Genomic DNA, 26,619 nt, shown 5'->3' on the forward strand with positions numbered 1-26,619 from the left:
TAAAGTGAATTTTGGTTCTTTATTTTGTAATGTAACTATTTAAAGCTGTACATTTTTCTTTTAGCAGTGCATTAACTGCATCTTACATGTTTTATGATGATGTGTTTTTTCCATTTATCTCAAATATTTTCTAATTTCCTTTGTGGTTTTAAAAATTTAACCTCATTATTTAGAAGTGAATTGGATAATTTCCAAATATTAGAGGATTTTCCAGATTTTTAAAAATTGCTTTGTAATTATAGTTCATTGTGTTCATAAATGTAAATTATGATTTCAACCTTTTTTTACATTTGTTGAGACTTGTTTTATTTTATTGTTATTATTCTTTTTGCAGTATGACATGAAATTCCTATTTAATAGTATTGTCACAAAGTTGCATCCCAAGTATATGGGGCAGCTGTGCTGATGCTCATTTTAATGGCCCAGCATATGGTCTGTTTTGGTGACAATTTCATGTACATTTCAAAATTATGTGTATTCTGTTTGAGTAGGACCTTCTTTAACTGTCATTTAGATACACTTGATTGATAGTGTTGTTCAGGTTTTCTACATTCTAATGATTTTTGTCAGTTGCTGACAGGAGTGTTGAGATTGTTGTTGATTGTGGATTTTCTGTTCTTTCAGTTCTTGCTATTGTATTTTGAAGCTTTCTTATTGGGTGCGTACACATTTAGCATTGTTATATCTTCTTGATGAGATGACCTATTTACTATTTTGGAAGATTCCTTTTTATCTCTGGTAATATTCTTTTTTAAAAAGGCATATGTTGTTTGGTATTAATATACCTACTGCTGCTTTCTTTTTGTTTAGTTTTTACATTGTCTATTTTTAAATACCCTTTTGTTGAAAATATTTTTAACAGCTTTTTTGAGACATAATTTATGTACTATTCAGTTCATCCGTTTAAAATGTGTAATTCAGTGGCTTTTAGTGTCTTCACAGAGTTTTGCAGCCATCACTACAATTGATTTTAGAATGCTTTTGTTCTTTTCAAAAGAAACTGAGCTCCTTAGCTGTCACTGCCCAGCTCTCTCCTGTCTGTCCCCCTGCTCCCTACACCTTGCTGGCTACTGGGAACTACTACTTTACTTTCTGTCTCTATAGATTTGCCTATCCTGGACATTTCATGTAAATGGAATCCTACAATGTGTAGTCCTTTCATTTAACATAACATTGTCATGGTTCATCCATGTTGTACCATATTTCAGTACTTCATTTTTTTTTATTCCTGAATAATATTCCATTGTATGGATATACCACATTTTATTTATCCATTCATAAGTTGATGAACATTTGAGTTATTTCCACTTTCTGGCTTTTATGAATAATGCTGCTATGAATTTTTGTTTTTAAGTTTTTTGTGTGGACATATGTTTTCTGTTCTCTTGACTGTATACCTAGGAATGGAATTACTGGCTCATATGGTAACTCTATGTTTAATCGTTTGAGGAATTGTCAGACTGTTTTCCAAAGCAGCTATGCCATTTTACCTTCTACCATCAGCATTTGAAGATTCCAATTTCTGCAAATTCTAGTCAGTACTTATTATTGTCTCTTTTTTGATTATGACCATCTTGGTGAGTGTAACATACCTTATTGTTAACTTTTGTTTTTGAAAAATGTTTTTTAAGGATATAGAATTCTAGGTTTACAGATTCATTATTTAAGACATTATTTCTTTGTCTTCTCATTTATGTAGTTTCTGAGGGAGAGGTAGGTGAACAATCTTATCTTCGTTACTCTGTACTTAACGTGTCTTCTTCAGGTGTTTTAAAACTTTTGTCTGTATCATTTGTTCTTAGCAATTTGATTTTGATGCACGTTGCCATATGTATGTGTTTGTGTACATGTGTGTATGTGTGAATTTATCCTGCTTGTGGTTTGTTTAGCTTCTTGGATTTGTAGCTTTATAATTTTTGTAAAATCTGGAAAATGTTCACATACTGGTTTTCCAAACATCTTTTTCTGTCCTTTTCCCATCCTCATTCTGAGACTTCAGTTACACGTTACGTTGAACATCCTCATACTTGAGGATCTGTTCTTTTTTTTCTTCCCAGTCTTTTTTCTCTCTGTGCTTTATATTTGATAGATTTTATTCCTGTGTTCAAGTGCACTGATCTCTCTCTTTTGCATTGTCTAATCTTCTTTTCATCCTATCCAGTGAAATTTTCATTTCAGATAATATATTTTTCATCTTTTAGAGTTCCGTTGGGGTTTTTTAAATGTCTAATTTCTTGTTATTTTTGTGTCTTTTTAAAAATACATGTATATGGCTCTGATTTTTTTGTTTTTTTCATGTACTTCTTTGCTAGTTCTGTGACTTCTGGCATTTTGGATTTCTGTTTGCAGACTGATTTTGTTTTTCCTAGTTACAGGTCAATTTTTGGTTCTTACCATGCCTAGTAATTTTGATTGGATAATGAACATCATGTTGCTGAGTGTGGATTTTGGGGAACTGTTTTTTTCTTAAAGAGTATTGCTCTTTGTTTTGGCAAATAGTTGCAGATCTGTTTGATCTTATCAAACCCCTTTATTTATTTATTTATTTAGAGAGGGAGGCAGAGGGAGAAGGAGAGAGACAATCTTAAGCAGGCTCCATGCCCAGTGTGGAGCCTGACACAAGGCTCAATCTCACAACCCTGAGCTGAAATCAAGAGTCGGACACTAAACCGACTGAGCCACCCAAGCACCTCAAGCCCCGTTTTTAATCTTTGCTAGCTGCACCTTCATTCCAGGGGTAGTTCAGAGTAGTATTCATCTACTCTGAATAACAGGAATCCCGAGGGACTTCTTACCAGGGTTTTTCTGTATTGTCTGAGCTCCTTGAAGTGTTTATCATAAATCTTCCTTGTGTCTGTCTGTCTCTCCCGCCCCTCTTTCCCTTCCCTGCCCGACCTCATTCCCTCCCTTCTTTTCGCCTGTCCTTGTGGAATTTCACTTTTTCTATGCCTGGCCTAGTACTCAGCAAAAACTGAAGGGAACCCCTGTGTAGACTCTGCAGTTCTTTTTTCTGCATTGCTCCCTTCCCCCTCTTTTTGTTTGGAATTCTGCTGTACAACCTCAAGTTGTGTCAGTTTTCTTGGACTTCTATCTCTGACTCTAGCTCTGCTTAGCTGCTGGGCTATATGTTTGGGTTTTCTCTGACTATGCCCATGATCTAGAAATCACATTCAGATAGATAACCTGGATAATTATTAAACTTAAACTCATTTTTTTTTGTTTCCCTTTTTTCAGAGACCACTGAATGTCCACTATCCAAATCAGTTTTTATATATTTTAATCAGTATTCTGCTTTTTAAGATTGGGAGTTCATGTCTGTTCCTTGTTACTCCTTCATGGCTGGAAGCTTAGTTTTTTTTTTTTTTTTTAAAGCTGCAAATACTGATACTACTACTAGGTTCTGTGCTCCTGAAGGAAAGATATCTGAGCATCTTTCTACCTGTAACACATAGAAGGGATTAAATATTTGTTAATCGTGCTCTTTGATTAGGAAAGGCACTAATATTTCCTGTGGTGAAAGCTTTTATTCATATTCTTATCATACTTTGAATTTATAAACATTTCTCATGGGTAGTTGTGATCTGCTTTAAAAGATCATTCATTAGAATTTTAAAAATCATTATTGTGAGAGAGTTCTATACCATGGCAAGAAAGGACCAAATTTTAATTTGCCTAGAATTAACATTCCCTTCTCACAATAGCATTCAACTATGTCTAAGTGATTCTGACCTTAGTTACCCAGTTTATAGAATTACTTAAATGTCTTTTCCTTCCTTCTTCTTTTATATTCCCTGCTTATGTCTCATTTACTTTTTTTCTGCTCATGTTTCTATTAGGGAGTGTAATGAGGGGGAGAGGGGGAGAGCTAGCACACATGCAAATGAAACTTAAGAAGTTGGCTTTTGATTCAGTTTTAATAATGTTTAGAGGTTGTCAAAAATAATGTCAAAATCTGGTTTTAGATTTCCTTGGCTGCTGGAAATAGAAATTTTTCTTTTGGTATCTGCAATACAGGTGTCTAGCTGGCTATCATTCTTTAACCTGGTACTGATATTAAAATACACTAGAAATTTGAATAATCTTACTGGTCTGTCATAGTTGGAACATGAATATGCTAGGGAAAGGACAATGGGTAACTAAGGTGACATTCTCTGTTGCCAGGAATCACTGGGTTCTGTACTAATTAGCCTTGAAAAATGTGGAGTTATTTGACAGACCAGATGTTTTCAGCATGCAGCCATGTGTCTCATCGGTGCATGTGCCTTGTGTCTGCAGGCAACATTGTTAGATTTTTCTCATTCTATAAACAATGTTCCAAAATATAACTAAACCCCAAAGTGTGTTTATCTTTTTGGCTTAATTTCTGGCTTTCTATCCATTCTAAGGTTTCTCTCTGGAGGAATTGCATTTTATTGCACATAGCTCTTCATACCTAATTGTAGTATAAACACCATTCTGTTTACACTAAACCATGTGAATTGTACTGTTTTTGAGTCTGTAAAATTGTAATAAAAGCAACCAATTCACATTAACTGTATTTGTACTTTTATTTCTAAATGTAAGGGAAATAAATCTTTCTCCCTTCCATTTATTTGGACTAAGATTTTGATTTTTGAAACTTCTGAGGTAAAGACATTAAAAAAAAAAAGTAAAACCAATCTCTAGTCTCTCGTGTTTGTGGTACTAAGTACATTGGAGCAAGAAGAGCTTAAGTGTCTACTGTGAAATTCATTCTTAAAATCAAAAGAGAGCTATCAGTTTTTTATTTGTAAGGTTAGAACTGAGTTTTTCCTATACTAAATATATCATGGGAAGTATGGAAATTAGGAAACTAAAAACTAAAAACATAAAGAAAATTATCACCCATAATGTTAATACCCAAAGGAAGAAAAAATCATGGTTAACATTTTTGTATATATTTTTCTAGTCATTTTCTGTGTACTTATGTATGTGTGTATGCATGTATTTAGTGATATATAGCTCATACATGCACATATATTCATAATTTATACATGTATGCATATTTATAGTTTTGAAAAATGTTACAGTTATACTTGCAAGTTTTATTTTTGGCATTAGCTTTCACTCAACAATATTGTAAACATTTTGCTGTCTTTTACTACATGGCTGTATCATGATGTACTTAACCAATTCCTTGTTATTAGTCATCTAGATTAGTTTTTTATTGACTAATAGAAATACCTACAATTCAAGAGGCTTACATACTTTTGTTAATCTAATATTTCTTTTTGGAAATGTAGCTGGTTAGAATGCTTATTTTGGTAAAATTCTTCAATGAAAAGTTGTATCATTAATACAAATTTGTTTACCAGCAGGCAGTGAATTCTCATCTATTGAAACCCCTGGTAATAATACCCATTATCTTTTAAGAAATCTCTGGGAGTTTGAGTGCCAAATCATGTTTTGATTTGCATTTTTTCACATATCTGTTCAACTCTCCCCCCCCATATATTGGCCTTTTTTATGTTCTTTTGTGATTTTTCTTTGTTCATTGCTTTTTAAAAAAAACTTAAGTTTATATGCTGTAAATAATCTTTACCAAGTTTTTGTTTCTTCTTTATTATTTTATTTTTTTAATGTATAACTTATTTTGTTTTTACTTTGTCAACCTATCAATTGTAGTTTTATTTGTTCTCTTATGCTTATGGAAGCTTTCCTACCTATCAGATAAATATTGTCCCCTTTACTATTCCATTACCAGCAATATTTACTTTTGCATAACCAACAATATTTCTTTTCTTAAAATCTGTTATATCTGATATTAATATAGGCACTCCAGCATTTTTTTAAAAGATTATTTATTTATTTATTAGAGAGCGAGAGAGAGCACGAGAAGGGGGAGGGTCAGAGGGAGAAGCAGACTCCTTGCTGAGCAGGGAGCCCAGTGCAGTACTTGATCCTGGGACTCCGGGATCATGACCTGAGCTGAAGGCAGTCACTTAACCAACTGAGTCACCCAGGCGCCCACTCCAGCATTTTTATGGTTACTTTTTGCATCCTATCTCTTGTTCCATCTTTTACTTTTACCTATTTGTATCTTTGAATCTGAAGTGTGTTTCTTGTATAGGACATGTAATTGGATCATGCTTTTTAAATCCTATCTGACATTGTGCCTTTTGATTGGAGTGTTTATTAGTCTGTTTATATTTAATGTAATTATTAATATGGTTGAATTTTACTCTTTTTTCCCCATTTTTCATCTCTTTTTGTTCTTATCCTTTACTCTCTTTTTTGTATTAAATATTTTGTAGTGTACTATTTTAATTCCTCTGTTGATTTTTTTAATGATATATTTTGAGTTATTTTCTTAGAGGTTGCTCTGTGGATTATAATCTGTATCTTAATGTATCAGTCTACTTTAGGTCAGTGCTGATGTAGTTTTGGTAGAATATATAAGTAGTGGTTTTGCTTCAGCTTAGCTCCATTTCTTTCTTCCTTTTTTGTTCTATTTTTGTCATATATCTATATATTTTATAAACCCAACAATACGGTATTATAATCATTTCTTTTAAAAATTTTCTTTTAGTGAAATTAAAAGAAGAAAAGAGAAATATTTATTTAGTCTTTTATATTTCACATATAATTACTCTTTCTTATGCTCTTCATTTCTTTCTCCGAATTCAAGTTAGTTTCTGTTGTCATTTCCTTTCTGGCTTCCTTTAGGATCTTTTTCAAGGAAGATCTGGTAGCAAGGAATTCTCGGTCTTTGTTTATCAGGAAATGTATTTACTTCATTTTCATTTTTAGAGGATAGTCATAGCTAAAGATTGGTCCAAGATTTGTGCTCAATCAAACTTGAGCCAGTAAGGTTTCCACCCTTTGTCAGTGGATTTGTGTGTGAGCTATGGAATACATTAAAAATACAGGCAGTTTTCAAAACAGGCTGAGCTTTTAACTTTCTGCCAGGGCTTCTACTGTGTGTGTGCCTGCTGCCTCCTAGTCAGCCAGGGATGTGTGTAGTGCTTAGGCCCTTTTGGGTGTCCTACTGCACGAGTACACAGCCTCAGTCCGCTAGGGATGTGCAAAGAGCTATTGGACCTTTCTGTAGGTCTCTTATTTCCATACTTCCTCTTAAATTTCTGGTTAGTCCTCCAGTCTACCTTTTGACCCAACCCAGACAGACTATATTAAGGCCAGGAGAGCTGGATTATTTCCCTCTTTGTTTATTTGTTTGTCCTTCCTTCATCTGGAGTTTTCTACTTTTCCTAATAACGCCACTCATGTTGGCTTCTAATGGGGAAGCTGCTTGTTTTCATGACAAGCCAATATAACCAGTGGGAGGGAGGGGGAATGGAGGGTGGGTGAAGGTAGAGGGTTGATGGAGGTAGCCCCAGGCAAGAACACCACAGAGTTCCATTGTTCAGCAGTTTTCATGAATAAACACTTTTCAATTTGTTCTCCTTTGGTCTATTTCCAGAGCCCTAAAATGGTTGTTTGGGACAGTTTTGTTTAGTTTATATTTGTTTTTTGGGTAGAAGATTTGCTAAGCTCTTTCCTGTGCCATAGTTGGGAGTTTAGACTTAGGTATTTTATTTTATAAGATGATTGTTTTGGCATTGATATGATCATTTTGTATTTTATTTTTTGCATGGTGAATTTCATTGGTAGATTTTCTAGGTTTTCTCTATTCTTGGAATAAAATCTTTTTTGATTGTAATTTATTAAGTCCTTTAATGCATATATTAATTTTGAATAATTTGACATTTTTCCATTGATGTTTTTATTGAAACTTAATACTGGATTTGTCTTAATGTACTATGAAAACTAATTCAGTCTAGAAATTTCACCTGAGGAATACATCTGTTGCCCTAAAGAAGATTGAGCTAAAGATGATGCAATTCCTTTTACAGGCATTATCCTGCACTGAAAACTCTGGAACATCTAGAGCATACCTATCTGCCTCAAGTAAGCCACTATCGATTCTGCAAGGTGATGGTGGACAACATCCCCAAGCTTCGAGAAGAAATTAAGGATGTATCTATGTCTGATCTCAAAGACTTTCTGGAGAGTATCCGCAAACATTCAGACAAAATTGGAGAGACTGCCATGAAGCAAGTAGGTCTTGGGTTTATGATAGGTTGGCCAATGACTTTGCTAGTACTCTGTTAGACATGGGTTTCTCTCTGCTAAGTGTCTTAATTGTTTCATGTCATTTTAGGGAAGTCCTTCCTCTTTATGGGAACACATGATTAAAAGATGTGTTTTAATTTTTTAACAGAGCAGTGAATTATTTACTAGTGTATTGCTTTGCTCTGTGGATGTTCAGTAAATATGGATCGATTGTGATAGTTATATAGGGACTTAAAAGAGGTTTTTCTATTTTTTGAATATTTTCCTTGACTTTGGATATGATTTGAAGCCCAAGATTTTTAAAAGGTCTCTTTCTAGGTAATGAGCTAACTTGTGCTCTAGGTACCTTTGGTTGATTACTTATTATGTAAGCAAGATGTCATGTTATTTATAAATATTTCTGTAATTATTATTTCTGGTATCAATGGGTATCAGTGAAGAAAGTCCTTTTGGGAAATAATGTGAATTATGATCACAGAAAGGGATTTATTTACAGCCTATAAGTTAACAAATGTGTTAGAAATTTTTAGGTTTTTTTTTCTTTTAATATCTTCATCTCTAAGTAATGAAAGCCACCAAGGAATGTCTTGATTTCTTACTTCTCATTTTGAATAAAAGAGTGCTAATGATTTGCAGTGCTGCTTGCTCTTAAAATTTAAATCACATTGATTTTATTAAGATATCTCAGTATATCTTACGATGTAGCCTACAACAACAAAGAAGACTTGGTTGTTTATGGAAAGTGTTTGGTTCTACAAACAACTATGTTCTTGAGGAAGTCATTTGTAGTTCTTATCATTCTGGGAAGAAGGAGGGAGCACATCATATTTTTTATCTCAGCAAGTCTTGGTAATCTTTCAGATGTCTGATTCTGCAGAAGAGATTTGCCTTTTGGAAATTTCTTTCCTAAAGCAAGGCAGATATTCTTTTTCACTCTCTTTTAAATTTTGTCAGTGTTACACTTTATAATGGGAATATTTAAAACTAGTTGATGATAATCCTGATGGAAATAATCATATCATGTCATTTTTTAGTGGTGAAGAAATAAAATTAATCATTGAAAATATATCTTTGTATTCCTGGGTATATATTTTGAGTATAGGAATGAAGGTATTCTGCAAGACAAGTCTCTATTGTGTTTGACAAGTTTTTTTCTAAACTTTTAAAAATAGGAGAGTATAGTACAGAGTCTGTGGAAGCATTTTTTTTTAAAGTTACCTTTTTTTTTTTTAGACCTCTGCTTGAGAAATTAACTTCAGTTCTTTTTTGGTGAAAGAGAGGATTCCATGAAAATACAATTATTTCACTTAATGTGGATTATCTGGTTTCACCTCTTAATTATTTAAAGAAATTCAGGCCCAGGGCAGGGAAGTGACTCACTCAAATTGAGATGGCTTGTAAAGGTCAGATTCTGTGGTAGAATTCAAGTTAGATTGAGGTGAATTTGCCTACTATGGCACTCAGTCTGTGTAAACTATTAGCTATTTGGTATATTTGTGTCATATAAAGAACTGAAGAAAACCATTGTGGATTCAGGCCTTTTAATTAAACTGATAACCCTTTATTCTTCCTATAAAATTTCCTATCAGGTATAGCTCTTATTGCATGTATGGTTATCCTATGCCGTGTTAGTTGAGATCTTTGAATAAAAATATCTTAACACATTTTAAGATCTGTAGTACCTAAAAAGTAAGCAAAGTGGGAGGGAGAGAAATTACCATATACTTTGTACATAGTAGTTGTTCAATAAATATTTATTTGAATTCATGGATGTTGGAAAAGAGGGAAAGGATATGATTTATTTTTCGTTTATTTCAAGCCCAGAATGGTGTTTCTGACTTGTGATGGTTTTCTTCATGTTGGTAATGTAGGGAATCTTTCCATTGTGTGGCTCTGCCATTTTTAATGTGGCTTTGAAGGTTACTGCAGAAGGAAAAAGGCCAGGGAGCATTGCATGTGTTAGAGTTTTTAAGGGCTAATCATGGACACAGCATACTATCACTTCTACTCACATTTCATTGGCCAGAACCTAATTACTTGGCTTTGCTGACCTGCAAGGGAGGTTGAGAAAATAAAATCTTACTCTATCACTAAGAGGAGAAGGACTCAGGTTTGGTGAATAGTAGCTAGTCTCTGGCACAGTCTACCCTTTGGTCATCAAATATCTCTTCACTTTTCTCTTGTCCCTAGAATACACATGCTCCTTCCCAAGGAAGGCAACCCAATATCCCAGCTAGTTACAACATCCATTTCAAAGTCTAGTATCTTCCAGGGATGCTCAAAACTCGCCATCAGATCCAGATGAGCTTCCAGATGAGATGGGCTGCTGACCAGGAAAGAAGATGACAAGTCATCTACAGCTGTGTTCCCTCCCACCTCCAATGAAGAAGCTAGAATAGAATAACTACAACAAAAACTTGAATTTAAAAATGGGAACAGTGGGAGATGAACAGTATTTCCTGCTTCATAAGCAAATCATGTAATCCTTTTGGGTCATCGTTGGGGAATCCTTCTGCCTTGATAGTAGTGGGTCTTTCTTGCTTAGACATTAACTCTCTGAGAGGAACTCCTTTGCCTGTAGTTCTCCCAGGCTCCTGGTTGCACCCTGTTTTTTCTTTCTCTATTTTTTTCCTTTTCAGAAAGAAGTGGACGCTGGGGAATATATCTTCCTTAGGTGATCTCTCTTTCTCGTTTTCTTTCTCTCTTTATAGTTCTAGATATCTACACTTACCTCTGTATCTGTACACACACACCTGTCTACGTATGTATATATGTGTAGGTATGTACCTTTGACTGCCTGCTTTCTGCTTCTGCAAATTTAGGGACCCAAGGGTTGTTTTAAGTCTCTGAACAGCCAAAGGTTTATTTAGTCCAGATTTGTGATTTTTGGGCATTATAGTTAGCTCAAAACTTAGGAGGCCTCTGATCTGTTTCTTTCCCATAGGTTCTCTGTGGACACCAGACCCAGTGTTCTTTTCTAGCTATAATTTTGAGGAATGGTTTTTGTTTTCTTCTCTTCAGTTTGCGAAGGTAGGCCTTGCCTAATGCCTTTCTTACTTTAATGTCCCTACTTTGAAGCTGTATGAAATAATGGGTAAGAGGACCACACCGGAATTTGATCTTTGCTTCAGGATTGAGTCACTTTGTTCAACTAGAAGTATTATTTGGAATTTATGGCTCAAACTTTTACCATTCTTTTACCTTTGGGATTCTATATGCGTTCAGCTTTCTAACCCTCTGAGGCCCAAGTGTCTGGACTTCCTCGATTTCCTATAATTTCATTTAGCAAACCAGCAGCTTCTTTTTTGTGCCTATCTCTTTTCTGTAATACCTTGCTAGAAACAAAGTAAATGCTGATATATACTATAACCCTGACTCTCCATTCAGTTACAGAGCTACAGGCCCCATAGGCATGTGGTGTGCCTTTTCATTTATTACAGGTTCCAGTTTTACCAGTTGTTTTGCCACAGTATTACAAGGCTCTCCAGGCTTTCAGCTTGTTAAATATGTATTCTTGCTGCCTATTGCCTGACTTCTCAATCAATGCCATTTATTTTAGTTTTTTATTTTTTGTTAAGGCAAAACCATTCTTCCAATACCAGTTCCTGTTTTCCCTAAATAATGCTGCTTGTTGTAAAAGCTAAGCTCTAAAGTCTCATCATAGAAGTTTCATTTTTCCTCATTGGAAGTCCAAAATGCATCTTCCTGGTAGGGTCGCTCTTCTTTAATTGACCATCAAGGGATCCAGGACTCTTCTGACTTGTGGCTCCATCACTTCAACACGTGGCTTCCAACATTGTATCAGTAGGAAAAAGAGTAAATAAGACCCTGAGGATTTCTATGGACCAGGCTTGTAAGTGATATGTATCACTGCTGTCAACATTACATTGGCCATACCTTATACACTGCAGGTGAGGCTTGGATATATAGTCTGCCTGACCAGGAGGAACAAGAAATAGGTTTGGTGAATAGCTAGCTAGCCTCTGCTACAACTTACTATTATACAGCCTCGAAAAAAACATATCTTCTGTTCTCTTGCCTTTTTTCTTCACAATACGTATCTTCCATGTCTCTTGCCTGTTCCCCCCGCAACAATTTCATCTCTTTGCCATTCCCCGTCCCCCGTATGTTTGCCTTTTGATTTACTAATTCAGTTTTTAGCATTGTCGATGCTGCTATTCAGAACTTTGTTATCATTATTATTTTTAGTTTAGCAACCAGTGAAACCACAGGTTTGGCTTTAGAAATTTGTTCTTGTCCTTTTTTTAAAAAAAATATTCTAAGTTGTTTTCTTGAGAACGATATGAGAAAATAGGTTTGAAAGTCTTATTAATACTGATAATTGGTCTGGGCTCTTCTAGAAATTAATTAGGTGATTGTGCTTTTTCATGGTGGACATTTCCCTTTGTCTTCTACCCACGTATCCTGAGTTGCTACATTGATCTCTGGGTGGACTTTGTCCTTGGTACCGTGCAGTGATGGAAGAATTGGTAGATTGGTTTCTTTTGAGGATATAGCAGCCAAAACAAACTACCAGAAGGGCTCCACTCTGATTAAACTTTAATGAGCAAATTAGGCTCTAAACTTTTATCTGTTATTATAATCTCAAACTGTTTGTTGTCCCATTTTATCAAAAGATATGTTGCAAAAAATACTACTTGAGGATGATCTGAAGGATATGCAGTTTATCCATTCCTCTGTATTCAGAGTGGTATGTTGTCTCTGGATAGAGCTTTATCAGCAGGTAGCTCTTTGCTTTGATCACGTGTGGTAGGCAGAATTCTAGGATGACCCCCAGGATTCCTGCCCCCTGGTGCTGCATGCATCTTGTAAAATCCTCCTCCTTGAGTGCTTGGGCCTGGTATAATCAGGTAGACTCTTTTAAGAGTGAATGGAGATCAGGTATAGAAGTTAGATTTAAAGCTGCAGCAGATACTGTACTGTTGGTCTTGAAGAAATAAGCTGCCGTGTTGGAGAGGGACATGTAGCATGGAACTGTAGGCCGCTGGAGGTGCTGAGACTTCCTGACAGCCGGCAAGGAAATGGAAACCAAATCCCACAACCACACGGAACAGAATTCTGCCTATAATATAAATGAATTTAGAAGAGGACCCTGAGTTCCTGATGAGACCACAGCTCTGACTGACACCATGATTTCAGCCTGGTGAGACCCCGAGTAGAAGACCCAGCAAAAAATGCTGAACTCCTGAACCATGGAAACTGAGATAGTAACTGTGTGGTTTTAAACCACTAAGTTTATAGGAATTTGTTACAGCAATAGAAAATTAATATCTATATTATTTTGGTCTTTTGTTGTTGTTGTTTAAAGATTTATTTATTTATTTGAGAGAAAGAGAGGGCACCAGCAGGAGGGGCAGTGGGAGAGGGAGAGAGAATCCCAAGCAGACTCTGCGCTAGGTGTGGAGCCCAATGTGGGGCTCCCCCAATCCTGAGACCACGACCCAAGCCGAAACCAAGAGTGGGAGCTCAACCAACTCCACCACCCAGGCACCCCTTACCTTTTTAAAAGATTTATTTATTTATTTATTTGAGAGCGAGAGAGAGAACGCGTGTGAGCATATTTTGGTGTTGAGTAGAATTACTTTTTATTAAACTGTACATTTTTATTTTGCCTTTGTTGAGCGAAGAAACAGTGGTATAGTCTAGTTTAAAATGGTGTCTAGCTAGATGTCTCTGAGTTTTTCATCTATCTTCCAGTATACCTATGAAGCTGCAGAAAAGTAAGAAGATATGTAAGTATGAAAACTAGGAGAGAAGTTCAACCATTTAGTAGAATCTGAGGAGGAGTTTTAAAATTGTCCATTCTGCTGTTTATTACCTTGTTGAATTTTAAGTTAAGCAGTCTTGTTTTTATTTTCAAAAAATCTTTCATATTCTCTCATATATATATATATATATATGTATATATGTATATATTTTAACATGGGATTGGATTAACAGCATTTCATGGACCCAGCTGTGGGTTCTGCCATGGGAAATAGAACCGTCTGCAAAGTAGGCAGAAAATCCCTACCTTTTATCCTGTCTTATTTTTTATGTTTCTCTTCTTCCTGCATCCTTCCAAAATACTGTGCATATCTTATTTTAGAATTATCATTTTGGCTTGAAGTGATTTTTGTAAAAAATGTCTAAAGAAATACTTTGTTAATTGTCTGCTGTTTTCTAGTTTTCCTGTTGACACTGATTTCTGTAATTCACTTGTTATGGAATTGATTTGTACAGGAGGGAAGTTCTGTATTTCTTATTTTGATTAGTTTGCCCTAGGCCTTGTGAGGCTAAATAACATTTGTAATATAAACATTCTTGGCTAGGTTGATTTCTATGTGAGGCAGTTTAACAAAGGGAAGGATTTATTTACTTTTAAAATTCTAACTTGGCTTTGCTAAATTATATGGGTTATATAACTGTTGCTTAGAAAAGGAACCGGTTTCCCATAAAGGAGATGGAAGGCTCCTAGGCAATCTTTCTTTAATAATTGGTCTTTAAAGAAACTGACCTTTGGGTGAGATTAGTTGTCTCCATGGTTCTTTCAACCCTTGACTTCCTTTGGTTAAGTCTTGACTAGAGCAAAATGTGCTCTTTTATTTATTGTGTAGAACATCTTTTGACTTAGATCTGGCACAGTACTACCAACTGAGTTAACACAGGCCATGTAATGACTGCCAAGTAAAAGCAGTTTTGCTGTTGAAACCTCTTTTGTGCTGGATGCTATGCAGTACTCCAATGGAATATGGTTTTGGGGTCAGAGAAGCTGGTGTTCAGCTGGTCTGGTATTTTTGGATTTATTTTATATTTTCTTTTCTTCCTAATTTCAGTATTTATATATTTGTACTACTCTTTACTCCTTGGTCTTTGATGATGTGGATGGCCCTGGGGGTGGGGTGGGGGAATGTGAGAGCTGTTTTATAGGGATTCTTGAAATAAGCAGCAATCAGAATAGCAATCAGAAATATGGTAGATAGTCTGATAGTAGGGATTTAGTTTACTATTAAGTCATGAATAGATTTTGGAGTCTGGGTTAAACTCCTAGATTTGCCATTTGTTAGCTATATGACAATGAGCAGGTTACCAAGCATCCCATTCAGTCTTCACAACTCTATAAAGTAGGAATTTTTAATCTTCTTTTCAAAGGAAATCAAGTATTTAGTTTGGTCCCAGGCATATAATAAATGCTTTTAAACAGTTTTTTCTCCTTGCCTTAAAAAATTATTTGTTATATCTACTTCTAAAATATTTTGACCCTGATTTCAATTAAAAATCACATATATATTAGAAGACAATTAAGTATAAAAGATAAATATCCTTTTATCGATATTGAGTTGGGATGGGAGAAGAAGGGTAGTTTATTTCCTAAATCTGATTTGAAGACAGTGTCGCTATTTGGTTTTGAGCTTCTCTTTTCAGGGTAAAGAGGAAACTATGGTGTGTGTCTATGTGTACGTATATAATAAGCATAATATTTATTTGCTTTGACTAAGCAAAGCATACCAGCTTATTAGGAGAAATTTTCCCTTTAATTAAACTTAAGAGAAAATTATCATATGGATTCTCAGTACAGTTTATGGTTTTGTGATGTGCTCATCCTAAAATAGAACATTGCTTAGAAAATCTAGAGGAAGAGGAATTATTACGATACTTACTCCATCTCTTACAAATATATATACATATATGTGTGTGTGTGTGTATATATATATATATGTATATTTCAGTTATTTTAAGATTAACTTCTTTTGGAAATATTCCTTTTACTGAGCCTTGGCTTGTGAGCAATCATACAGTATAGTATCATAAGAATAAACTAACAAGTAGAACAGAATACAAGTACAGAAATTGACCAGATATAGTCATATATATATGAATTTTTAGTAAGTGACAAAGGTGCTGTCATGCAAGAAGCATAAATACACACAAATCAGCATCACACTGTATAGGTGTAAAGTATGTTTTCTTTCGGTAAATCTTATAGGCAGATAGGTCAGCAGAGTGCATGGGAACATCATTCTACTGCCTTTGCCTGGAGGGATGTGATGGGTTCAGCTTTGCTGTATAAACAGTAGGATGTGTCTCAGGAGAGGGACCCTGCTCTCAGATCATTTATGGGGAAGCTGGGAAGAAGCAGATTTGGATCCTTGCTGGTCCAAGAAATGTCTTGGTAAGGGTAATGGTCATATCAGTGCCACTTATATCAGCTAAAGGGACCTAGTATTCTTCAGATGAGCTAAGTCAGTTTTCTTGAACCAGCTTATTGCTGAGCTATGAGAATGGTGAAGGTAGAGAGCCACTAGAGCCCTCCAAGACGACATCTCATAGCAGTGGGGAACTCCATTAATGTGATTGCTGCTTTATTTATCTGTCTTCCCAACTAGTCTGGTCTGTGTAAGAACAGAAATATGGTTTTATTTTTATAGCCCCAGTGCCTTACTAGCATAGTACTTGGGGACAGTAGATAGTTAATAAATAGTTAATAAATCAATTAATGGCTATTGTGTTATTTAATTAAATTTAATGTACCTACACCTTAACATTTTTCAGGAAAAGACACCTTTTAAAAAAAATGTTCTAAGGGGGCGCCTGGGTGGCTCAGTCATTAAGCGTCTGCCCTCAGATCAGGTCATGATCCCAGGGTGCTGGGATCGAGCCCCACGTCGGGCTCCCTGCTCAGTGGGAAGCCTGCTTCTCCCTCTCCCACTCCCCCTGCTTGTGTTCCCTCTCTCGCTGTGTCTCTCTCTGTCAGATAAATAAATAAAATCTTTTAATTAAAAAAAATGTTCTAAGGTATATGCTCTTAGTCTCCAGTTACATTCTTAAGTGTATGAAAATGTCTAAGGTTGCTTTTTGAATAGATTTTGACCCTTTCTGAAAGTACTGTGGAGGTGCTAAGAGGTTATCAAATTGACTTGTTAAAAATGTTGAATTCAACATACACATTTATGTTTTCTACCTCTTCAAACTTGTAACAACAATAGCTAGGGACGCCTGGGTGGCTCAGTTGGTTAAGCATCTGCCTTCGGCTCAGGTCGTGATCTCAGGGTCCTGGGATCAAGCCCCGCATCCTGCTCCCTGCTCAGCGGGGAGTCTGCTTCTCCCTCTGCTCCTCCTCCCCGCTCATGTTCTTTCTCTCTCTCTCGCTCACTCTCTCTCTCTCTCAAATAAATAATTAGAAATCTTAAAAAAAAAAAAGCAGACAACCTGATTCCTTCCCCAGCTTTTCCCCACCAGTTAACTGCCCTATCCTAGCTCTAGCAGAAGACCAGAGGACAGTAGACATAAGTCAAGGGTAGGGTTACCAAACTCAAAGCAGTGAAAGTTTGTGTACTGAGTATTGAGAATCATCTTGCATTTCACAACCCTCTTCTCTGATTTGATTCCCAGGACTCTAATAGCCAGGTCTATATATCCTTCAGGTATGAGATTGGAAGGCACTGTGAATAATAGGATTAGTCCAAGAGAACTGTCTTAAAGGTATGCCCACTGGGCAGTCCCCAGTCAAATGGACAGCTCAGATCACTTTGAAGTCCATAGTTGACTAGACTGATGTACACACACAGAACTTTCAGTCAGCTTTTTAGTTTCCCAATTTGAGATATGGGCAGATCACTAAGGATCAGCAGACATTTGAGAAAATCCTCTAACATTACAGCTAGAGATCAGAACAAATACATATAAAGAAGCAGCTTGGAAAGGAGAGAGACTGTGCAAGAAGAAGAAAACTAAAAGGCAAAACAAAACAATCAACAGTGTTAGAAAGATAAGAGAAAAAAATTATACATACAAGCAAGATCAGAAAGCTACACAAATGGAGAAATTCAGAGAGCAAAAAGAAAAGAGTTAAAAATATGATAGCAGAGGGGCCCCTGGGTGGCTCAGTCGTTAAGCCTCTGCCTTCGGCTCAGGTCATGATCCCAGGGTCCTGGGATCGAGCCCTGCATCGGGCTCCCTGCTCGGCGGGAGGCTTCTCCCTCTCCCACTCCCTCTGCTTGTGTTCCTGGTCTTGCTATCTCTCTCTCTGTCAAATAAATAAATAAAATCTTAAAAAAAAATTATTTCTAAAAAAAAAAAATAGCAGAAACTTTAAAGGAGGGTTTGGCAAATAAAGTGGAGAAGATCCCCCAGAGAGGGAGTAAATAGAAAAAGAGGGATGGGAAGATGGGAAATAGAAAAGATAGAAAAATATTAGGGGGTCAGTCCAGGAGATCCAGCATTTGAATACTAGGTGTTCTAGAAAAAGAAAGCAGAGGAAATGAAGGAAAGGAATTCATAGAAATAACATGGGAAAATTTCCCAAAATTCTAAGACATGAATTTCCAGATTAAAATATGCATAATACAAGGGATGAAAATAGTCTTACATCCAGGTATGTTGTGAGATTTCAGAAGCCAGAGGACAAATAGAAAATCCTAAATGCCTCTAGAGATAAAAAAACAGGATTCGGTGTCAAAATGATTTTGGATTATAGCAATACTAGAAGGTAGACTGAAATGGAGCAGTATCTTTAAAGTTCTAAGGGAAAGTGATCACCCATCCACGTTTCCCTCTCTAGCCACACAATACAAAGCAAGTCTAAGGGTGGGATAAATATGTTTTCAGTAATGGAAGTCTTTAAAAATTTGCTTCCCATAAACTCCCCTCCCCAAAGATATGAGATATTAAGGGCATAGATAGGAGAGGGGGCAAATAGGTTTCTAAGATGATAATTAAGAGGGAGGTAGTTGGTTGACAGTGGGGTAGCAGGCAGAGAGTAGAACCAGCACAGTGTGGAGCAATTTAGGCAGTTTGAAGAGGTATCCTGAGAAAGTGAGAGGAATAGAATACTGCATGGATCTGTACGTATGGAAAGGAAATTCAGATAGTTGGGGAGAATTTGGGAACAGAACAAGGCTAAGTACATAAAAACTTAGGTAAACTTAAACATAAGAAAATTTAACCCCAGAAAATAAGTTATGTAAAACAGGAAAAATGATAGTATCTTACAGGGCTTGGCTGTGAATTGCATTTATATCGTTATAATAAATGCTGAAAGTTAACTTACCTAATGAATCCATTGATTTATCTCTGTTTTAGAGGGGTAGGTGAATGGACGCTGTGTGCAGCTGTGTGGTGCTGGTGTGTTATGCATGTGAAAGAGACCTAACTAAATCCTCGTCTTCCACGGTGGAACATCAATAGATAATGCTTAAATCTAACACACACACACAGGAAAAGGCAGAAGCAACCCAAGGGTCCATTGACAGATGAGTGGATCAACAAAATGTGATACATAATGGAATATGGTTCAGCCTAACAAAGGAAGGAAACTGACACATGCTACAACATGGATGAACCTTGAAGACATGATGCTAAGTGAACTAAGCCAGGCACAAAAGGACAAATCATGTATGATTCCACATATATGAGGTTCCTGAAGTAGTCAAATTTATAAAGACAGAAAGCAGAATGATGGTTTCCAGGGCCTGGGCTAGAGGATTGATGAATTAATGTTTCATGGGTGCAGAGTCTGAGCTGGGGAGGACGAGGTTCTGAAGAGGGATGGTGGGGATGGTTATGCAGTGTGAATGTACCTAATGTCCTAGGACGGTACACTTAAAACTGGTTCGCATGGAAAATTCTATGTTACGTATATTTACCACAACTAAAAAACCCTGAAAAGGTCGGCAATAGCACACGTACGCACGCTAGATAGAGGTAAAGGCCGTAAATTCAAATGAGTGGTTGCCTCTGAGGAGCAGGATTTAGGGGGAAGTGGGAGAGGAGGAAACGGTTGCTTTTCATAATAAACCCTATAGAATGATTTGACTATGTGCAACTTAATTATGCATAACTTTGCAGTATAACTTAGATAAAACATATTGAATGAAAAAGAAAAGAAATATAAGCCATCAGTTTTGAAATACATGTATCGTAGACATTGGTAGACTGGGTATGAAGTAGGAAAAATTCCAACTCTCAGGGTACAAAGGAAGAGTGCCCCTTATTTAAGGGACCACTTGTACTTATCTTTATTATTCTTGGTTTTCTTTTCTGCTCTGTGTGGGGTAGTGGAGGAGTCTCCGTTTTTCAGATTCATAGCTGTAATAAGATGGGATTGTAACTATGTGTTAGATAGAAGTTAAATTAAGGTCCATTTGGTTCTCTGTTGTATTGTGTGCCTTATTAAAGAAGAGAACAGATTAAATTTAATATAATGGACATTATATATATAATATATATATGTTTATAAACGTAAAAATCTTGAGGGTGATGATAAAGGTTGAAAATTTGTGATAATCAGAATGATCTCTTTCCCTTGCCTTGAATCCTTAAGATAAATATTTACCCCTGTTCAGAAGAGAATATGAGTTCTTCACCTTCCTTTGGTTCCAAATCCATGTCACACTACCCGCCCCTGACTCCCTTCAGACCCATACGCTCATTTCGATCATCCTCGGGCATGTGTTCTGATGAGTGAGTGAGTGGTCCCTGCGTAGTTTCAGGAGAAGAGGAGGAAAGAGGGAATTAGAACAGTGAAGGAAAACAGTGCTGATAGGCCAGGCTTCCTGTAATTGGCTTGGACTCAGAATCTTGTGGGAAAGAGCCAGTGGCCTCATTATTACTTTATTGGGAAACTAAACTTTCTGTTGAATTTAAAATAAAGGAACATGACCCACACTATGAAGTTTTTCTTGGGTGGTTTGTACAATAACTGAACTTCATACCATTACAACACTCCTGGGATTTCCTACTCCCCCAAGTATCATGAATAAATGTACCACACTAATGTGGAAATGAGGTTCAGTTCACTGAACTCACTTTTTGACTTGAACTTGAGACCAGTACTTTAGATCTGAGTTATGAGGTGGAAATAAATTGATCTTATTAACAAATAAGATGCTATCTGGTTGTTTTTTTATTATGTAATTTAACCTCTGAAATATGCAAGGGTATGAAAGAGGTTATTTAAAAAGGTTGCCTTAAATATAATATATAAATACACAGCCTAAGTGCTGTTAAACATTACTATACTGGGGCCTAAGAACGACTACCTTATTATCCGATAAAGTTTAGATGTGGTCAGGGACAGCCTCTGTCTACCGTTCTAAAGATAAATGGAAGCAGGATGTATTTTTCATCTCATCGTTGGAATGAACTATTAAAGCTTATGTTTAAAGGTAGTGATCTCTCATCACAGGTCTGAAGAAGCTAGTATTCTTGTGTTATATCTGTTTATAAAGTTACTATCTTTGCTTGTACATGGATGTTGTTTTTTCAAGTCTGATATAATTGCATGATTGAAGTACAGAATAAATATTTAAAAGCAAAGGCTTACTTCCCTTTTACTTTCTACCTCTTTACATGGTTAGGTGCCCCCCGCTTTTTCCCCCCTCCCCCTTTCTTTTTCCTCTCTATGAGTTCTAGAAATCCTGCTTCCAAGACCTGAGGATTCAGCTTCTTCCTAAGCTTACATGCTGACCACCCGAACTGAGAATCTTTTATTTTTAAAAATCAACTATAAGATTTAAAGCCATAATAGAGGGATGCCTGGGTGGCTCAGTCGGTTAAGCATCTGCCTTCGGCTCAGGTCATGATCCCAGGGTCCTGGTATTGAGCCCCACCTCTGGCTCCCTGCTCAGCAGGGAGTCTGCTTCTCCCTCTGCCTGCCGCTCCCCTTGCTTGTGAGTGCTCTCTCTCTGGCAAATAAATAAATAAAAATCTTTAAAAAAACCCATAATAGACTATTAATCAAATTTGGATTTGTTTTAAAATGGTTGTAAATCTGGGACGCCTGGGTGGCTCAGTCGGTTTAGCCTCTGCCTTCAGCTCAGGTCATGATCCCAGGGTCCTCAGGTCATGATCCCAGCTCTGCATCAGGCTCCCGGCTCAGCGGGGAGCCTGCTTCTCCCTCTGCCTGCTGCTCCCCCTGCTTGTGCTCTCTCTCTCTCTCTCTGACAAGTAAATAAATAAAATCTTTAAAAAAATGGTTGTAAATCTTTCCCATTTTTTACTTAAATGTGGTTAAATCTTTGGACCCTGCCAGCAGATAGTAATTTATTCTGTTTGCATTCCATCTTAAATTTGGTGAGTGCTTTCTCACATTTAGTTTTTCTCTACCCTATGTTTAGATCTATTTAATGTAATTCTATAAAATAGATCTCATAGAGCATGGTAGATATATCTGGTCATTTCAATTTCCTTTTATTTTATTAATACTTTCATTGGACTAGTGGGATTATTATACCTAAAAAAAAATAGGTTTCTTATGTAAGTGACTGTAGAAGTTACTGTAACATTATATAAGTAATCAAAGTGGAATTAACACCGAGCAAAGCTACTTTTATGTTAAAAAGATTGTGTTTCATTACAATGGTTATAAGAACACACTGAGAGAGTGGTCTGAGAATGTTAGACCCTTTAAGAGATTTAGGATTGGACGGCAGGAGACTGATTCCATCGCCGACACTCTCAAGGACAACAGGCATTTACTTTTATGAACTTGACTTGCACAAATTGAACACTAGGAGAGGTGATGCCTTCTTTTATCTTCGTCATGCAGTTTTACTGATAATACAGGATACAGAGCGGCAGTCAACCCTCTTTGTGATAATTTTTAGAGAAAGTAAACTCATGTCTATTCCTGATCAAGTGTTTCTTATAGAGGTGCCTGGGTGGCTTAGTTGGTTAAGCATCTGCCTTCAGCTCAGGTCATGGTCTCAGGGTCCTGGGATCGAGCCCTGCATTGGGCTCCCTGCTCAGAGGGGAGTCTGCTTCTCCCTCTCCCTCTGCTCTGCTCTCTCTATCAAATAAATAAATAAAATCTTAAAAAACAAAGCCTTCTTTGTAGAAAAATTTTTGTAGTATTTTCAATATTAAAGGCATAGGTTTGGAGTCAGAAAAGCTGGTTTAAACCTGGATCTATCACTTATAACGTGCCTGAGCAGAACACTTAACTTACGCCTTAATGTGCTCTTTTATTAGTAAGGCTCAAATATGCTGATGTATATAAAGCACTTAGCACTGTGTCCCATACAGCAGGTACATGGCATGTTGGGATGTTTGTGTTTTGAGAGCTATGTAATTTTATCAGGTAATTGAAGTCTTCATTGGGGTACCCCGGGTACTGATAGCTTGATACCAGGCGGGTCTCCATCTCTCCATCTTCTTAGTAAATGTTTGCAACTGCATTTTTCTGTGAGTGTTTTTAAACAAACTGATCTGGGAAAGCGTGAACCACTACTTTTGGAGGGGGAAAATTGTTCTTTTACCTTAAGAGGTTTTCCTTACTATTTTTAGGCTTCAGTGTTAAATAAATGCAGGGTTTTATTTGTTTCTGTTTTTTTACTATATTTAATGTCAGTGCTTGAAACCAAACGCTACATCTGTTTAAATAAGCAATTCGGGTCATAGAAATTAGTGAGACTTACATGGATCTTTATTTTGTTCTTGGAAATTTGACTTGGGGCCCTTAGCCTCTCTACAGTCTCCTCAAATAACTTCACTCTACATCTGGTGATTATATTTCTCAGTTACTAGATAGACCTGTACGCTGAGCTCAAAGCAGTTTCTTATCTCCTTTTGTGCTGATACTTTTTGGTATGAACATGACAGTTTACTGGTGGGCTTTACTCTCTTTTCAACATCCCTAGACCCCAGCCACGTGTGCAGAGCGTAGTGGAGCCAAGTCTGAGGTTTGGATCTAGAGCATTCCCTAAATCCCCGTGGTGTGTGCTTTGACCTGGGTGATAGCTCTTACTGACCCTGGAGAAATTCCGTTGAGAATTCCTGGGATTGTTGTATTCTCAGCAAGTGCTTTATTCTTGTCCTCTGCCAGATGTTTTCTTTACTGAGCATAAAAACTCCATCCAAATAATGCTCAGGGAACTGTTTTGTGAAGGAAAAAAAGGAAAGGAAGAAAAAGAAATATTCAAACATATTCAGGAAGGCTGGAGAAACCAACCTAACGGTGTTCTAGAACACGAGGAATCTAGCTTAGTTGTATATTCTTACATCCTTCTAGATTTCCCTAAAACTCTAAAAAGTGTTAGCAAGTGATGCCAAAGTAGTTAAAATTTCTTTTAAAATTTACATACAATAGTTTTTTTTCTTTGGTGTACATGAGTTTTTAAAACGTGCATAGTTAGAGTCATGTGACCACCGTTCCAAACAGGATACAGAACATTTCTATCCCCTTTCCAAATTTCCTTGGGCTGCCCCTTTGTAGTTAAATCTTCTCTCTACCCATAGCCCCTGGCCATTGATCATGACGTGTATCAAAAATATAGGATAGGAAGCACATCAAACAGGTAATGAGGACTACTGGAAACTAATTAATTATTGCTCGGCTCCTCACTGATTGGAAATGTGGCATTTCACTTACTCCCTTTCTATTAGGATCTTAATAGAGAAATAAACCTCAAACCAAAACATAGAAAAGTAGTTAAATTTTCTCAGTTAAATAGTGACGGATGATCACCTGAGTTGTTGCTTTTTCTAGGCCTATGCAGTTCTAAGCTTTAGAGGCTTTGTGACCTTTGAACCTGACTACTGGGATGGATTATTTCTTTCTTCATTAGAAGGTGAATAGATACAGAGCTGCACCAAGATAGCTAGGAAATGTAATAACACCTTGGACTAGGAAGTATGAGAAGTAGTCAGATCATTAGAATTGAATTTTTTACTCAAAGACTCTTTGTTCTTTGTGAGAGACTGCAGAACAAAACAATGAGCAGGAGTTTATACTGGGAGCTGAAAGTTTTCAGTTGGCTACATTTTATTTGTTTTGAAAGCTTGCAAAAAAAAAGTTGTTTTGTTGACAAATTCAGGCTACTTTACCTTCCTGACATACTTTTTAAATTGCACATCTATAGCAAATTTAGAACAGCTTTCGATTATTACTTGTGTGTGTATGTGGAGGAGAAAATTCTCTGCAGATTAGGGCATTTGTCTGTGGGGGAAAGAAAAGGCTTTTTCAGGTTGTGGTGCCTACTTGCACACGTGTGTGTTTGCTTAAACTTAGAAGTCAGCCAACCATTGAGGCCTCTGAGTGTGGTTAGCTGTTAAAACAGAACAGTGATAATGGATGTTTATATAAATTTTTAACTATTTGGAAATTTCTAAAAATTGAAAAAATATCATTTTCAAAATCAGAGTGGCCTTTCAGGGGAGATGATTTGTGCTCTGTATCAATGAGATATTAATGAGATTGGGAAGGAAACAGAAAATTTGAGTCTTTATTTTTGGAAAACAGTCATGCAGTGCCACTGCTTGAGATATGTCCTGTCCTGGAGCACACCACTCTGAAGAAGGTGGAATGTGAATCACGGGAGACCCCCTTGCAGGATACTAGGTAATAAAAGGGATCCGGGGCAGGTGTTTGGAGAGGGACCCTGTAGCTGCTAGGATAGAGTTCAGGAAGTACAACTAAGATGATAGTTATTTACTGTCATTTTTCAAGGGCCTGTGTCTGAGTTGGCTTCATTTTTTTGTTTCCAAAGAATCTAGCTCACTGCTTTGTACACATTAGGCATTTGGCAAATTCTTGTTGTATTATACCTACATAAACTTTTCCCTTGGCAGAGCACTTTTGCAGTTAAGGACAGGGAATCTACATGGATATTACAAAAGTTTTAATATTTTCCTCCTCTTTTTAGGCTATTAATTTTGTGTCAAAACCTATGACTGTTATATTCAACGTTGATATCTCAAGATGCAATTAATCTTTGAAATCCTAGGTGAAATTTTTTTGCTTAAGTATAATTTTATCTGGATTCTCTTTCGGTGAGTTTTTCTCCCTTTGAAATAGCAGTGAATTTTTTTTATTGTGGTAAAGTTTATATAACCTAAAATTTGCCTTTTCTATCATTTTGAAACGTGCACTTTTATGGCATTAATAAGAACATTCACAGTGTTGTGCCACCATCACCACCATCCATCTCCAGAACTTTTTCATCTTCCAAAAATGAAACCCTGTAACCAGTGAATTTTAAGCTTGTAATTTGTGCTCCAGTACTGATTGAACAAATACAGTCTTTTGTATGTATGTTGAGGAACTCATGATTGCTTTATAGGGAAGAAAATGAGGCAAAGAACAAAATTGGAATTCACACAATAGCCTTTTAAGTAGGCTGTAATTCTCAAATTTTATAGATAGGTTTTTCTGTTCTTCAATTTCCTTAAAAATTTTGTTCAGAAGCAGCAACTGGGAGTGTAGCCCTTACTCTCTTAGAGTCTTTCCAGTCTGCATGTATTGTGTATTTCTGTGGTCTTTGTATCTAACAAGATATATAGAAATATATCTACCTTAGGTTTGTGTTTAGTGCCGCTATTGGCTGGTTTGAACCATAGTCGTCTTAATCTACTTTTGAGAGCTATACTGTCCTTGAATATGGTAATTTTATCCTGGTGTCAGAGAATTTAAGGATAAGGAAAGGAATACCTTTTTTTTTTTTCAGTCGTATAATTTTATTTTTTTGATTTAGGCTGAAGTCGGTTATTAATTTGTACCTTTCTTTTATTTCTAAATAAAGCATATGAGAA

General features: G+C 36.5%; 1 protein-coding gene across 4 annotated transcripts in view; it reads left to right on the plus strand.

The window, feature by feature from the left end:
- EXOC6B (exocyst complex component 6B) overlaps window positions 1–26,619 on the plus strand; it is a 609,012-nt gene that overhangs the window by 98,339 nt on the left and 484,054 nt on the right. For all 4 annotated transcript variants that reach the window (XM_028116269.2, XM_088026464.1, XM_028116270.2 and 1 more), the window contains exon 6: window positions 7,872–8,076. In XM_028116269.2, the coding sequence (XP_027972070.1) occupies window positions 7,872–8,076 (205 nt within the window). The remainder of the gene's footprint in view (window positions 1–7,871; window positions 8,077–26,619) is intronic.

This window comes from Eumetopias jubatus, unplaced genomic scaffold, assembly GCF_037043125.1.
Source record: "Eumetopias jubatus isolate StellerSeaLion01/CBP00866 unplaced genomic scaffold, mEumJub1_p1.0 scaffold_9, whole genome shotgun sequence".
Classification (NCBI taxonomy): Eukaryota; Metazoa; Chordata; class Mammalia; order Carnivora; family Otariidae; genus Eumetopias; species Eumetopias jubatus.